This window comes from Myodes glareolus, chromosome 16 (assembly GCF_982192425.1).
Source record: "Myodes glareolus chromosome 16, mMyoGla1.1, whole genome shotgun sequence".
NCBI lineage: Eukaryota > Metazoa > Chordata > Mammalia > Rodentia > Cricetidae > Myodes > Myodes glareolus.
Window position 1 is genome coordinate 6,933,930 of NC_142041.1, and position 16,605 is coordinate 6,950,534.

General features: G+C 41.4%; 1 protein-coding gene across 2 annotated transcripts in view; it reads left to right on the forward strand.

The window, feature by feature from the left end:
• The window catches only part of Ints8 (integrator complex subunit 8), a 52,068-nt gene that overhangs the window by 35,045 nt on the left and 418 nt on the right, over positions 1-16,605 (forward strand). Inside the window, exons 17-26 of one of the 2 annotated variants that reach the window (XM_085677011.2) lie at positions 1,985-2,169; positions 3,903-3,936; positions 4,689-4,745; positions 4,842-4,903; positions 7,303-7,421; positions 9,643-9,746; positions 10,994-11,044; positions 13,347-13,420; positions 13,523-13,587; positions 14,063-14,106. In XM_085677011.2, the coding sequence (XP_085533137.1) occupies positions 1,985-2,169; positions 3,903-3,936; positions 4,689-4,745; positions 4,842-4,903; positions 7,303-7,421; positions 9,643-9,746; positions 10,994-11,044; positions 13,347-13,420; positions 13,523-13,587; positions 14,063-14,106 (795 nt within the window). The remainder of the gene's footprint in view (positions 1-1,984; positions 2,170-3,902; positions 3,937-4,688; positions 4,746-4,841; positions 4,904-7,302; positions 7,422-9,642; positions 9,747-10,993; positions 11,045-13,346; positions 13,421-13,522; positions 13,588-14,062; positions 14,107-16,605) is intronic. The other variant, XM_085677012.2, reaches the window with a different exon arrangement.

The window sequence follows — 16,605 nt, forward strand, 5'->3', positions numbered from 1 at the left end:
AAGGGCAGTTCGGGCACCCTCTCCACTATTGCTTAGAGTCTTAGCTGGGGTCGTCCTTGTGGGTTCCTGGGAATTTCCCTGGTGCCTGGTTTCTTGCTAGCCCCATAATGGTTCGTTCTTTCAAGGTATCTCTTTCCTTGCTCTGCCTCTCTGTCCGTCACCCAACTCAACCTTCCCAATCCCTCATGTTCTCCCTTCTCTCCTTCTCCCCTCCCCACTCCTCTTCTACCCACACTACCAATTTACTAAGGAGATAATGTCTACTTCCCCTTCCCGGGGGAGTTCATGTATGTCTCTCTTAAGGTTCTCCTTGTTTTCTGTTGAGACAAATTTTGATGTGTGACCTGGATGGCTTTGAACTTGATAAATAGTCCAGGCTAGCCTTGCACTTGAGCTTCTCCTGCCTTAACCTCTCCTGTGAGCAAACCTTAGCCACAGCAAATACTGAAGTGTATGGAGGGTCAGGTGTTTGTTGAACTATTTAGAATTTTTTTGTTAGAAATTTTTTATAACAAATGGGGAAACACTAGTTTTCGTTTGTCCCAATCCTGCCTTCCTTCTAGAGAGGCTGCCTGAAATAGTAGGACTCCATGAACAAACCTTCCTGGTCCAGTTTGGTGGGCACTGGGTTTTCTGACGCGCTTGATCCTGCCATGCTGCATTCTCTGGCTAGCTGGCTGAAGAGCTTCCAAGGGGCCTTTTTGTGTGATGTTTTGCTCTTTGGACTCTGTAGTCTTTTGAATTTTTTGGGGGGTTGGGGGACATCACCCATCTCCTGAATAAATCACACATACACAGGCTTATTCTTAGTTATGAATAACCGGCCTTAGCTTGGCTTGTTTCTTACCAGAGTTTCTTAATTTAAATCATCTCATCTATCTTTGGCCTCTGGGCTTTTGTCTTTCTCTATTCCTGTAGACCTTTCCCTTCTTTCTTATTCTGTCTGGCTGTGTAGCTGGGTGGCTGGCCCCTGAAGTCTTCCTCTTTCCTCTCTCATTCCCAGATCCTTTTTTCTCCCAGATTTCTCATGTTTATCCTCTCTACCTTCCAGCCCCACCTATTCCTCTTTCCTGCCTCGCTATTGGCCATTCAGCTCTTTATTAGACAGGCACAGTAACACAGCTTTACAGAGTTAAACAGATGCAGCGTAAACAAAAGTTGCACATATGAAGATAATATTCCCCGACAGGGCCTCTGCTTTCTTTGCCTCCCCTTTTGTCATAGGAATCCTGATGTTCAGATGCAACACGTTAACTTTTTGTTTTGAAACATGGGCTTTAGGGATTATACTGGGGTAATCAGGTAGGGTCAGGCTTGCGTGGCAAGTCCTTATCCCACTGGGCTATCTTGTTTGCTTGTTTTGGTTTTTCGAGACAAGATTTCTCTGTGTAACAGACCTGACTGTCCTGGAACTCCTTGTAGATCAGGCTGGCCTTGAACTCACAGAGACCCGCCCGCCTCTGCCTCCTGAGTGCTGGGATTAAAGGCGTGTGCCACCACAACCTGGCCCCACTGCCTCTGCCTACTGAGTGAAGGGATTAAAGGCATGTGCCACCACAATCTGGCCCCACTGGACCATCTTATTGGCCTTGAATTTGATTTAAACTTGAACCCTCTCCTATTTGGTGCCCTTTTCTCTCTGATGTTCACTTTCAGTTCTATTCTTTATTCCAGAGTTGGTCCTGCATCTTAGGACCTTATGTCAATTTTAATTAGATCAGCCACTTTCTGTATCTTAATTTTATCTTGACTGAGGCCTCAGTCAAGTATGTAAAAGGTACTTTTCATCAAGTCTGACACCTTAGGTTGATCCCTGGTTCCCATATGGTGGAAGAAGTGTTCTCAAACATTGTATTGGAATCTGAGCACAAATGTCTGAATGTTTGGGTAGGTTCCAGTCATTATTCCAATGTGGCCTTCTTACAAGATTGTCGTGTGAATTGGATTTTCTTTTATATATTTTTGTTTGGTTTTTACATTACAGCTTGGACATCTTTTAGCAGCTACCTGCAAAGAACTTCCAGGCCCTAAAGAAAGTCGGCGGACTGCGAAGGACCTTTGGGAAGTTGTTGTTCAGATCTGCAGTGTGTCTAACCAGCACAAGCGAGGAAGCGATGGCAGGGTTAGTTTAATAAAGCAGAGGGAGTCCACGCTAGGAATAATGTACCGGTATGTTTCTCTTGGTGATGTTTTTGCATTTGCATTAGTTTACACTTTTGTACATTAGTTTTGTACTTTTTCAAGAACATCTTTATCCTGTAGATTGTAAAGACAGATAATTTTAGGCTGTGATGCAGCTGCATTAGTATTCCCTAATGTTCACAGGACTGTGGGTTCATTTGTGCAAAACAAAATAAAACCCAAGCTGTGGGCTGTAGAGATGGCTCAGTGGTTAAGAGCATTGCCTGTTCTTCCAAAGTTCCTGAGTTCAATTCCCAGCAACCACATGGCGGCTCACAACCATCTGTAATGAGGTCTGGTGCCCTCTTCTGGTCTGCAGACATACACACAGAATATTGTATACATAATAAATAAATAAACAAATAAATAAATAAACAAATAAATAAATAAATATTTAAAAAAAACCAATATGTTTGAAAAAAAAACCCAAGCTGTATAACTAATACATTATACACATATATTGTATACACACATATTGTGTGTGTATATATATATACACACACATGTACATATATTATGTGTATATATATGTATATGCAATATATATGTATAATAATCTTAATTCAAGATTTTAAGAATTCTGGAGCTGGGTGGTAGTGGCGCATGCCTTTAATCCCAGCATTTGGGAGGCAGAGGCAGGCAGATCTCTGAGTTCAAGGCCAGCCTGGTTTACAAGAGCTAGTTCCAGGACAGGCCCCAAAGCTACAGAGAAACCCTGTCTTGACACCCCCCCCCCCCCAAAAAAAAAGAATTCTGGAGATGAACACAGTGGAATGCATCTTTCATCCCAGTACTTGGGAGGCAGAAAAGCAGGTGGATCTCTCTTGAGGTCGAGGCCAATCTGGTCTATATTGTGAGTTCCAAGACAGCCAGAGCTACATAGTGAGATCCTATCTCAAAAACCAAAAAGGAAAACAAAAAATTCTGGGCTGGTGAAATGCTCACTAGGTAAAGGCATTCTCCACCAAGCCTGATACCTCAAATTCCGTCCTACCCTTATGCTGGAGGACGAAAACTAGCACTTGCCCATTGTCTCCTGTTCACCACAGTTGTACCATGCCGTGTGTGTGTGTGTGTGTGTGTGTGTGTGTGTGTGTGCGCGCGCATGCGCCTCTGTCTGTGTGTGCATTAGTGTTCAATGAATAAATGTTAAAGGAATTCTGAGGTGCTCCTTTTTGTTTAAGAAGACTGTCAGCAATTTATTTATTTGCATGTTTTGCTTGGGGGTGGTTGCGTGTGTGTGGAGGTCAGAGAACAACTGGACAAGTGGGTGTTTTCCAGTTTTCTCACGTGTGTTCCAAGGCTCCAGCTCAGGTCATCAGGCTTATCAACAAGTGCCTTCACCCACTGGGCCATCTTGCCAGCCCCAGCAATTTAGTTTCTTCTGTGTCACTTCAAAATCAGCAATGTCTGTGGTTGGATAATATTGAGGCATTTGTGTGATTATGACAATGGGTTGTCTTACACTTCTTTTTGGTTTTTTGAGATAGGGTTTCTCTGTGTAGCTTTGGCTGTCCTGGAACTCACTCTGTAGAACAGGCTGGTCTTGAACTCAGAGATCCACCTGCTTCTGCCGCCCCCAGTGCTGGGATTGAAGGTGTGCACCACTATGCCTGGCTAGATATACTGTTCACATAAGAGAGAGGAGTAAAGCATTACATCAGTTGCATTCTTTATGTTATTTTAATGTCTGATACTAAATATATATACTTTTTTTGTAGGAGTGAATTACTTTCTTTTATCAAAAAATTACGGGTAAGTTTTTAATATAATTACTGGGTTTATCAGATTTCCAGATTCTGGTTGATCCCTTACGTGTTTGTCTGGAGTGATCTTTATTGAGCAAGGATAATCTGAATCAAGACATGAAGTTTGCTTGCTGGTTTTAATAAATATAGTTGGCCCTTTTAAAACTAAATCTTAGGTTAGCTTTGGTGACATAATTCTGGTTTCATCTTTTAAATACCATTTTAAACAAATACATAGTTTCATTTTGGAAGTAGCTAGAAGTTTTGGGAAGATTCCGAAAGTCACATCAAAGGTATGATGTGGGCGTACTCAGTGGCTGAGTCTTTGCTCGGGATTGGGTTCAGTTTCCCAGCAATTCTCTCCCAAAAACACGGGAAAGAAAAGAAGACAAAAAGATAGAGTAGTGATTATAAGCCAGGGATCTAAATGTGATGATTTCAATGTATATTACGCTGTGACGTTATTGTGAAACTGAAAGTGATACTTAATATGCTGCACTGTAGATCCCAGATTCTCTACTGGTAAGAAAGTACGTGGGCTGGACGGTGGTGGCGCATGCCTTTAATTCCAGCACTTGGGAGGCAGAGGCAGGTGGATCCCTGTGAGTTTGAGGCCAGCCTGGTCTTCAAGAGCTAGTTCAAAAACAGTGAAAAACCCTGTCTTGAAGGAAAACAAAAAGTACTTATTGTCTCTCAGACTGACAGGACACATGCAGCAGCACACATGCTTTTTAAATATTCTGTGTTTCTTTCTCATAGGAACCACTGGTTTTGACTATTATTTTATCACTGTTCGTGAAGCTTCACAATGTTCGGGTCAGTATTTTGTAATTTCAGTTAAAAATTATTTGAAAGATATTGTTAAAAGTCATACTGCTTAAAAAATAAAAAGCACATTTTTCTTTCTAAAAGGAGGACATTGTGAATGATATCACAGCTGAACACATTTCTATTTGGCCATCTTCCATTCCTAAGTAAGTAGTCATCTATGCTTAGAATAAACTATACATTTAGAAATCTTCCTTTTTGGCATAGATATCCTGCGATAAAGGCAGCGAGTGTAGAGGATTCTACAGACGTCTTAGTGTTTTTCTGCTACTGTTGTTATCTTCCTTGTCATTATAAAAGTGATTTGTTTTCTAATTCCTTGTAGGTCTTTTCTCTTGCTATGATTTTTATCAGTCTCCCTATCCCTTTTAGCTGTCATAGGACCAGCCCATCCATTCACCTTCCTGCTTGTGCACGGGTTTCTTTTTGTAGTCTAGGCCGGTCTTGAACTCTCAGTCCTGTCTCGGTCTCCCCAGTTACCGAGTATAGCATCTTGGCAGTTGTGTGGTTTTTGTCTCAGACTTCCGCTGTCCTCCTGCGCTTTTGCTGTTCCCAACCTCAGTTTTAATCTTTCTGACATCTTTAAGGAGAAACGGATTTGGTAGGTGGGAGGACGGTAGCACAGTGGATAGGAATAGTCTTCCGTCGCACGGAGACTGAAGAGCAGGTCTGCAGTGTGCTGTGCTCATCACTCTAGAGCACTGGGACCCGGGAGGATGGAGCTGGACTAAAGTCTCATGCAGTAGCCAACTTTCTCAGAGCATCAGACAGTTTGTACTCTGAGGGATAAGAGTCACAGAGTAAAGTGACCCTGTTACAAGGCAAGCTGTGGCAGACAAGTCGCATGCTTTTCTGTAAAGCCCCATGGACAAAACAGCCTGTTGCAATGAATATTCTCAAGTAGACTCACTCAGACCCCTACCCATGGGAGAGCACAAAAGCTTAATCCAGGAACAGTTCCGTAGTTTTCAAGACTCTTGTGTTGGTTTCTTTGTTTCCACACAAGCACTTAGAATCTCCTCCAACTGCCTTCTTGGACTGCGTCTGGCAGTGCTGTGTGCCTGTTATCCCAGCACTCAGCAGGCTGTGAGCTTGGGCTACATAGTGAGTTCCCCCCATCCTTTCCCCCCCAAAAATGAGGGAGGGAGGAGAGCAGCTGTGTCACGTACAGCAGTCTGGACAGTGTGTCTCCGTGACCTCTGTCCACTTGCTTATTTGCAAAGGAGCACTGTGTTTTCTTACCTAAGTAATGTGCGCCCCAGCACCCAGGCTGCAGATTTTACTGTGTATGTTTCTGAACTTATACACAATTTGCTATACGATACAGCATTCCAAGAATCAGACAATTATGTGTCCTGCTTCTTTGTCTTGAACGGTACTGGGGCTTGAACTCAGAACCAGTGCTAGGCAAACATCTTCACCTGAGCTACATTCCCAGCCCCTGGTTTTGTCTTTTTAACTGGCTTTAGTGAGGAAATCTGTTCCCTCTGTCACTTCTTGTGGGTTACATCCCGACTGTCACAGTCGGTTTCCAGCTCATGTTCATAAGAAGCAAACGTAGCTTGTACAGGAGCCCTGAAGCATGCCTCTTTGTGCACTAGGTATGTGACTGTGAGCAACTTGCTTTTTTTTTTTCTTTTTTGCTGAATTCTTCATTGCTAAAATGGGTATAGGATTTACCCTTGAAATGTGAGAGTTAATAAGTTAGTGCAGACTTAATTGCTGTCTTTTATGATGGTAATACTGTAATGTAAGTTGATTCTGAAAAAAAGAAAAGATTTGAGCAGAAAACATATTTTGCCTGATCAAGAGTTCTTATGGATTCCTAAGATGGCAGCACTGGATTAAGTGTTACTGTTTAACACTGGTTATTACATAGACAGGACTCTTTGACCTGTTAACATTTTATAGATTTAGCAAAATAACATAAGTCAGCTTAATTCCTTTAGCTGTAAATGTAGAACTGGTTGTTTGCTGACAGTACTGCCGGTCTTCTTCATTGTGCTGGTGTAGCTGTGAGCCATGATAAAATCTAACCCTTAGGCACGGAATTGCTCTGTCACATCCCTTGTAAAGGGCTGCAGCCTCTGAGCCTTATCTGCTTCCGAATCTGAGACCTGGGTCCCTTTTCACTAAGCTTTTGGCTTCTAGGAAAGAGGAGCAAGGGACCGCTTTCTTGGGTGCTGGCCTGGCTGTATGCAGGCCAGAGCATCTGGCCCTTCCCCTACTGGTGTGTTTGACTGCGTTGCTGTGTAAAGCACTGAAATGTGTATTTGCCTCTCTAACTTGTAACTTCATAATGGCCAGTGAAACACCCAATGCAGAGCACACTCTTGAGAGAAATCCTTGGTAGACTTCAGGTCACATAACAGTGTTTGTTAGTATTCCAGCCGTTGTAGCTCTAAGTAATGCTAAACCGAGGTAAAGGCTGTGTCATAGTGTTCCTATTTATATTCTGACTGTGTCTTTGTTTTATATTCAATGCATGTGTGGAATTTAAAACAGACTGTGAAAATAGAGATTAATGTGTGATACTTTTTTTCAGCCTCCAGTCTGTGGATTTTGAAGCCGTGGCAATCACAGTGAAAGAACTAGTTCGATATACACTCAGTATAAATCCAAACAACCATGCTTGGCTAATCATTCAAGCAGATATTTATTTTGGTAAGTGAGAGATTCATTGCTTTATGCTTTATTTGTGCCAGGTCTTCTGGAATAGGGCTATGCACTCTTTCCTAATCACTGAGCCATCTCCTGAGGTCTCGCAATGTCAGCGAGGCGTTGTTTGTAAGTTTGCTGTTTAAAATCCTACCTTGGGCCGAAAATGATGGTGTAAAGCCTTGGTGTAAAGGCTTTCTACCAAGCCTGATGACCTGAGTTCAATATCCAGGACCCATATGGACTTTCATATGTGCTAGGGTGCGCACACACCCAAATAAATAATATAAATAAATGTAAAAATTCTAACTACGTTGGTTCCTCATCCTTTTAATCTCAGTCCTTGGGAGGCTGACATAGGGAGATCGCTACAGTCCAAGATACATAGTAATATCCAGTCCAGCTAAGGCTACATGGTAAGACCCTGTCTCGGACTCTGGAGCAAATGTGTGCTCATGCGTGTGCACACACACACACAATGATACATAAATAACTCTACAATCTGTATTCTTGGAAATTAATGTCTACCACCCTCATAAACAATTCTGTGTTTATAGGCTTTCCAAGTTAAAATGGGGCTTCCAAAATTCATATTACTATACAGATAAAATTTTTGACTGGTATCAGTTTTGGGATCAGTGTGTTTTAAAAAGGAATTTCAAAATTTAAAAGTACAAGAAATAATAAAAATAAAACTTTGTCATGTATCCAATAATTTTTGTTTCCCCTCCCATCCCCCCCCCCCCCCCCCCCCCCAGACAGGGTTTGTCTGTAGCTTTGCAACCCGTCCTGGAACTAGCTCTTGCAGACCAGGCTGACCTTGAACTCACAGAGATCTGCTTGCCTCTGCCTCCCGAGTGCTGGGATTAAAGGTGTGAGCCACCACCCCACCACCCGGCATCTGGGTGTTGTTGTAAGGGTTGAGATATGGTCTTTTGTAGCCCATTTTGGCCTGGGATTCATGACTTGGCTGAGGTTTGCTGTAAACTTCTCTCATGATGCCTCCACTTCTCAAGTGCTAGGATTGTAGTTGTGCACCACAATAGCCAGGTACTGCTTGTTTTTAACACTTATTTTCATCCTAGCTTTCCAAAGAATGCATTGCCAAACCCGATTGTTTTATTGCCACTGGATATGTAGATTCTAAGATACATTCAAAAATTAGGATATATTTCCAGTCTGAAAATATGGGAAATAAAAATTTCCATTATAATAAATCTTGTAGTTATCAGGTGGTGGTGTGCACCTTTAATCCCAGCACTCAGGAGGCAGAGCCAGTGGATCTCTGAGTTCAAGTCCAGCCTGCTCTACAGAAAGTTCCAAGATAGCCAGGGCTACACAGAGAAACTGTGTCTTGAAAACCAAAACAACACACACACACACACACACACACACACACACACACACACACACAATCTCCTGTACTATTCTGCTTGCATGTCTGCCTGCAAGCCGGGAGAGGGCGCCAGATCTTATTACAGATTGTGTTGTGAGCCACCATGTGGTTACTGGGAATTGAACTCAGGATCTTAACCAGTGCTCTTAACCTCTGAGCCATCTCTCCAGCCCCCTTTACTATAAATTTAATGAGAAAGCTGAGCTAGATTTTGGCTAATCAGTCTCAGTATGTAAATAATTTATTGTATCATTTTGAAAAGTCTTTCTGTTTTTTGATTTTTTTTAAATATATAAAGGCAGTTTTTCACAATATTACTCTGAATAAAAAGTGTTATCATTCCTCAGCCAGATGCCAAGTTTTATCGTTTTTAAAAATAACATTTGTGTGCCAGGTGGTGATGGTGCATGCCTTTAACCCCAGCATTTGGGAGGCAGAGGGGGGTGAATCTCTGTGAGTTCAAGGCCAGCCTGATGTACAGAGCGGGTTCCAGGACAGCCAGGGCTGATGCATAGAGAAACTCTGTCTCAAAACACCATAAAAAAAACCCTAACCCCTCCAAAAAACAAAACAAAACAAAAAAACATTTTATGTGTGTACATGGCATGCATGTAGACTTCAGATACTTCAGATAACAACTGTGGAAGTCACTTCTCCCTTTCTACCATGTGGATCCCAAGGATCAAACTTGGGCGGTCAGGCTTGGTGGCAGCACCTTTACTTGCTGAGCCCTCTTGCTGGCCGCAGAATTTTATCTTTAACTTGTTTGAATCTGTTTCTACTCTTGTATTTTATTAGCAAGTCACTGTTTGCTTCTGCTTCCTGTTACAGCAACAAATCAGCATTCGGCAGCTCTTCACTATTACCTCCAGGCTGGAGCTGTGTGCTCTGACTTCTTTAACAAGGCTGTGCCTCCTGATGTCTATACAGATCAAGTAAGTTGTTTTGTGGGCTTGCTTGCTTCTTGCCTAACTTCAGTGTAGAGCTTTGCTGTTGCTGTGTATGTGATGAGAACACTCAGGTTGATGGCTTAGACCCTATTGCTCTCCATTTGTTTCCTGTCCTTTGGAGATAGTCTTGATATATAGCCCATATTAGCCTGGAACGTCTAGTGATCCACCTGCTTCAGCCTCCCCGGGGCTAGGATTACAGACATGTGCCACCATGCCCAGCTTGCATCTCCATTTTAGGACCAATATCTACGATGCTTGTGGTATTGCCTTTCATGGTCTCCCCTTTTGTGATAAGAATACCTGAAGTCAGGAATGGGCTGTCATGTGTACTTACAAATCTTTAAAAGCAAACAAAACCTACTCTTTATTGTTGTTGCTGTTTGTTTCTGAGACAGGGTCTCTGTGTACCCTTGGCTGGTCTGAAGTTCACTCTGTTGACCAGGCTGGCCCCAAACTGAGAGATCTGCCTGCCTCTGCTGCCTTCATGCCGAGATCAGAGGTGTACACCACTCTGCATGGTCAGTGAATCTATTCTTTCTAGATTTTTTTTAGTGCACATGTAGTACCATTATGATCTCTCCAGTGTTAGTGTCTCACCCAGGACTTCCTGTGTGCCACTCAAGAGCTATACTATTGAACTACATCTGTAGCCTCCAAGACAAGTGAACTCCCCATGCTGTCCATTAGTTCTCTAGATGTACTTGGCTTGCTGACATACTCCGCCCTCCTTCTCTAACTCAAACCACATTATATTTTGCTCTTTTAATATATTTTACTATTAAATCTGATTAGACCACTAGTTTAACAATGAAAATTTTCAGTATTTCACAAGTCTTTTTTTTTTTTTAAAGATTTATTTATTATGTATACAACATTCTGCCTCCTTGTATGCCCGCACTCCAGAAGAGGGCGCCAGATCTCATTACAGATGGTTGTGAGCCACCATGTGGTTGCTGGGAATTGAACTCAGGACCTCTGGAAAAGCAGGCAGTGCTTTTAACCACTGAGCCATCTCTCCAGCCCCTATTTCACAAGTTTTAAAAGTAATATTTAAATATTTTTTCTTTATAGCATTATAAACTAGCGAAAGTGAATGGGAAGCCCTGAGTTCTACACAGCTACTGTCCTCTCTTAGACTTCCTGCTCCTCTACTGTTGACATCTTGTTCCAGACTGGCACATGTATTGCAGTTAGTGCTAGCTAATTTTTAAATACTTGTTTTTTTGTAGGTGATAAAGCGAATGATAAAGTGCTGCTCCCTGCTGAATTGTCACACACAGGTTAGTTTATGATGTTGTGACATTAGTTGCTATTCACGTGCTTACATGTAAATGCATGCTGGCAAGTAGATTTTATTTTGTATCAGAATGGCTGTCAGTAGTTTAGCATTTTCTTTTCTTAGTATTTATAGAACTGTACTAGATGCAGGTAGGAATTTGTAAGCATTGACCATTAAACTTAACTGCAGATGAAGCACTTTATGCTTTCTTATGTTTATGATGAGGTATGTGTACTAGCCATTGGGTGATGTAGGTGGGCCTTCTGCTAAGATGCAGTCAGCCAGGGTTGTGGAAGAATTAGAATCCTCACGCTGCTAGGAACTTGAAAAGGTGCAGCTTTGGCAAACTATTTAGCAATTTCTGTTCTACTTAAATACACAAGAGAATTAGAAAAGGTTGTACTTGGATATCCGTAGCAGCAACATTCACCAGAGCCAAAAAAATAAAGAAAAAAACATCCTAGTGTTCATTAACTAACGTATGATTAAGTAAAGTGTAATGTATCTGTACTTCAAAATCCTGCAACTATATAAAGGAATGAATTACAGATGTAATACAGCATGGATTAACTGACACACTGCTAAGTGAAAGACAGGACTTATATAGATTTTGATTCCATTTGTAAGAATGCTCACAATAGGCACATCTGTCAAGACAAAGTGTGGTCCACTGCCTATCAGAGGCTTGATGGAAGAGAGAATGGGGAGTTCCTGAACTTGACTTTGAATCCCTTTAATATGCTTTAGAACTAATGGGGATGGTTATACAATTCCCTAAAGATATTAGACATCTGTGGGTGTTTGGTTTTTGAGACAGAGTTTCTCTATGTCTTGATGTCCTGGAACTCACTTTATAGATCAGACTGAGATCCACTTGCTTTGTCTCCCAAGTGTGGGAATGAAAGGTGTTCGCTACCTCCACTGGCCTTTTGTTTGTTTTGGGTTTTTTGTTTGTTTGTTGAGATAAGGATTCTTAAGTACCTTTGACTGTCCTGTGTTTTATTTTTTAAAAAGATAAAATTTTAAGGCATATGAACTAATACAAATAGTCTCTACTTTTTTTTTTTTTTTTTTTTTTGAGACAGGATTTCTCTGTGTGGCCTTAGCTGTCCTGAAACTCACTGTGTTTCAGGACACAGCCTGACCTCGAACTTACAGAGACCCATCTGCCTCTGCCTCTCAAGTGCTGGGACTAAAGGCATGTGCCAACACGCCCAGCTTTCAATTTTTTTAAGACTTACTTATATATAATAAGTATAGTGTTCTGCCTGCATGTCTACCTGTAGGCCAGAAGAGGGCACCAGATCTCATTATAGACAGTTGTGAGTCACCATGTGGTTGCTGGGAATTGAACTCAGGACCTCTGGAAGAGCACCCAATACTCCTAACCTCATTGCCATCTCTCTAGTCCCTCAATTTTTATTTTTAACCTTTGCTTTTTCTAATATCAGAGATGAACCCTGATCCTCACAAATTCTACCAAGTGTTGTAACACTGACCCAACACTCTCAGTTCCAAGATAAGCACTCAGACCTATCTGCGTGATTGAACTAGATGCTTTCTGTGTTTAGAGACTGGTGGCCTATGTTTTCTTTAAAAATAACCTCCTATATCTGCCAGTTCTTAAAGGTATGGTTCCATGTGATTTATGTCCTTGAATGCTAGGATAGTTGCTTGTTGTCAGCTCCCATCTTCAGCTTAGTTTTCAAATGTGATTTAGGTTATTGATGACCTAGCTTGTGGTTCAGATAGACACAAAAATCTTGCATAAAGGTCTTTTAGACAAAAATTAAATGGGATCTATAAATATGAGCTGACTTTATCCAGCATGATTTCAAGTATTCTAAAGAATATATTTGCGGGGCTGAATTATTGACTTGTCGTCTAAGGACAGTGAACTCATTCTCTTCCAGAGGATCTGGGCTCATGTCCCAGTACCACCTGTCAGCTCACAGCTATCTGTTACTCCAGGTCTGGGGGCTCTTGTTTAAGACAGGGTTTTTCTGTCCTACAACTTACTTTGTAGTCCAGGCTGACCTTTTAGAGATCCACCTGCCTCTGCCTTCCAAGTGCTGGGATTAAAGACCTGCACCACCACCACCACCACCACCACCACCTTGCAGTTCTGGGGGATCTTACGTAGTCTTCTGGCCTTTGCAGGCCCCAGGCACACATATGGTGCTTAGATGTACATGAAGACAAAACACCCACTACATAGAATAAGATAAATGTGAAAAAAATAAAAATTACTCTCCCAAACCAGGAGGGGTCACGTTATCCTTTTTAAAAATTTGTTTCCACAGGTGGCAATTTTATGTCAGTTCCTCAGAGAAATTGACTACAAGACAGCTTTCAAGTCATTGCAGGAACAAAACAGGTATGGATTTGTGCTTTTTTTTTTTTTTTTGAAACATGGCGCTGAATCTTTTTGGCATAAGCTGAATCTTTTTGGCATAAGTGATGAGATTCTGTTTTGCAGCCATGATGCTATGGACTCCTACTATGACTACATTTGGGATGTCACCATCTTGGAGTACTTGACCTGTATCCTTCTATCAGTGAATGTGATATTACAGCAGTTCATGTCTGTAATTAAAGTATTTCACCGGGGGTTAGGTAACACAATCCCAACACTCAATTAATCCCAACACTCAAGAGGCAGAGAGAGAGACAGGAAGATCTCTGTGAGTTCGAGGCCAGCCAGAGCTACACAGAAGAACCCTGACTTGAAAATCCAAAAAAAAAAAAAAAAAAAAAAAAGAGAAAAGTATTTTAAGGAACAAATTTTCCAATCTAAAATAGAAACAGAATTTTAAAAATATATTACATATGATTGTGTGTGTGTGCATATTCTGCAGTGTGAATATCACACATTCAATACTCTTTTGCCATGAGTCTTGGGGTTGAGCTCGCATCATCAGATTTGACAGCAAATGAACCACCTCACCAGCCTTAAAGAGAGTCGAGATCCTATCATGATATAACAATCAGTTTTATTATTCTTAACTGACACATTTAGATCTTCATCATAAAAGAGGAGAAACAGATAAAAGACAGATTGCTGTAAGTTGCCTTACCCCTTTCTTCAGTGATGTTGTTTTCAGAATATTTAGATTTGTACCATTGAGCAAAGACTGTGTTTAGCCATTTACTGCCAGAATTTAGTTATCATTATCTACTTGTAATGTTAGGTGACTTTAAACTATTAGAGCACTGTATTTACCTGTTTTAAATCTTCAAGTGAGCTTTCATCTCACTGGATCCTTATTGTGACTTACGGGTTTAGTTTTTCCCTTTGTTAATGTCAATACAAATATCCTATTGTCCAAACATGTCAAGAAGACTGCTTCTCTGGGGAGGGACCTTTGGTGTTTTCTTATCCCAGAGCATTCAGGTTCCTCAGGTCTCTGCCTTGCTATTTTAGTGGTTAGCCTTCGCTGGACATCTTCTAGATTAGCATGCCTCCCACCACCTTCCTACTCTTATTCTCTTTCTCTCTGTAACATCTGCCAACATTTGATATGGTATATATTTATCTACTCTTCTGTGAAGACTTGTTCATAGATAACTAGAATGGTGCCCAACAATTACTGAATAAGTACTTAAATTTTACTCGTTTTTCTTTTCTTTTCTCTTTCTTTCTTTTCTTTTTTTTTTTTTTTTTAACATTTCTGTGTATGTTTGGGTGTATTTTAATGGCCAGAGGATACTCACTATTATCTGAGTGTCAAAGATTAAAACTCAGGATATCAGGTTTGGCAGCAAAGCTTTACCCACCGAACATCTTGCTGTCTTAGGGTTTCTATTGCTGTGAAGATCCACCATGACCCCAGGAGCTCTTATAAAGGAAACATTTAATTGGGACTGGCCTACAGTTAACCTACTTGACTGAATGCCATACCTTCTTCCATCTACTAATGCTGTGTATACACTGTGTTTGTAGTGTTTAAGTGTTACTTAACTTATGCTCTGGGGCACAAGAGTTGATCAGAAGATAACCTTGTGTGTTGATCCTTGCCAGAAGGTAGAAACTTTGAGATAGGCTCTTTTGTTCATTGCTGGGTGTATTAGACAGTGGGTCTGTAGGGCTCTGGGAATTGTCTTGACTTCCCATCTCTTCACAGAGCATGCTAGAATTACAAATGTGTCTCCCTAGCCCCTGTTCTATTTCTTTTATTATTACTGCATGTGTGTGATGTGTACCACAGTATACACACAGAATTCAGAAGGTAGTTTTTGGGAAACTAGTTCTACCGTGGTACCATCAGGCTTGCATGGCAAGTACTTTGACCAATGAGCCAGCTTGCTTCTGTTCTCCCATTCCTAATTTACCTGGGGTTGGAAAGCAATACTTTTAGTAGTCCCTTGGTATTTTTATACTGCATCATTAAAAAACATTTGAGATTATATCATTTCTCCCTCCCTTTCCTCTCTCCAAGCCCTCTCATATACCCTTTCTCTCAAATTCATGGCTTTTAAAAGAGTAATTGTTACATGCATGTATGTGTATGTATATACACAATGATAAACAGATGGGGACTCTTCCCTGGTGTGGGCCATTTTTCCCACTCTTGGGATTGAGGCCTTGTATGCTGTGCCCTGTCCACTTTAGTTAGCATGCGTATTGTCCTTGTTCAGCTCATTCTGTCAAGGTTTATGGGCTCCTAACACTCCTAGGAGACACAATCTCACAGCAAACTCCCTTACCCTCTTGTTCGGAAAATCTTTAAGACCCCTCTTCCAAAATGATTCCTGAGTCTTAAGTGTGGGAGTTACTTTGTAGATATATCTGTTGTGACTGGGTTTCAACTTTGATCAGTTGAGGTTTTCTGTAATGGTCTCTGTCTGGTGCAAAGAGAAGTTTCTTTGATAGAGTGAGGACCACACTTATCTGTGGGTATGAGGACAATAAAGTGGTTATGAGGACAATAAAGTGGTTGTAGACTCTTTCAAGATCCATGGCTTCAGTAGCCTTGGGAGTTGGACAGGTTTCCAGTACAAGGCATGATCTTAGGTCCGATTAGAGAGCTGTCAGTTACCACCAAGGGTGAGTGACACTACTGCACCCTTGGGGTTATTGTGCCATGCTGGTTGTGGTTCACAGGAAGCACAGCTAAGTAGGACTGCTGCTTGCTTACTTCCTTTGGAAGCTTGTATGATGCCTTCTGGTACCACGGGAGCTAGTCTTCACGAGACTTTTAGATCAGATGCAGGTCAGGAGACTCTGGGCCCTGTGAAGTATATCATGTCTTCAAGAGTGGGTAATTTACCTTTCTCTTTGGGAGGCAACCAAGGACAGTAGCAATAGCCCGTGAGGAGACAGTTTTTCTATGTAACCCTAGGGGCCCTGGAACTCACTATGAAGATTAGGCTGGTCTTAAACACAGAGATCATATGCCTAAGGCAAAGGTGTGTGCTACCATACCTGACCCCCAACTATATTATTTTTAAAGCCCCGTATCTTTTATCACATTAGAGGCCACTCTAGCCAGTTTTACTTACTACTTTTAATCTGTGTCAGGCATCTACACTGTCATTTTCCAGTTTTATTATTTACTATTA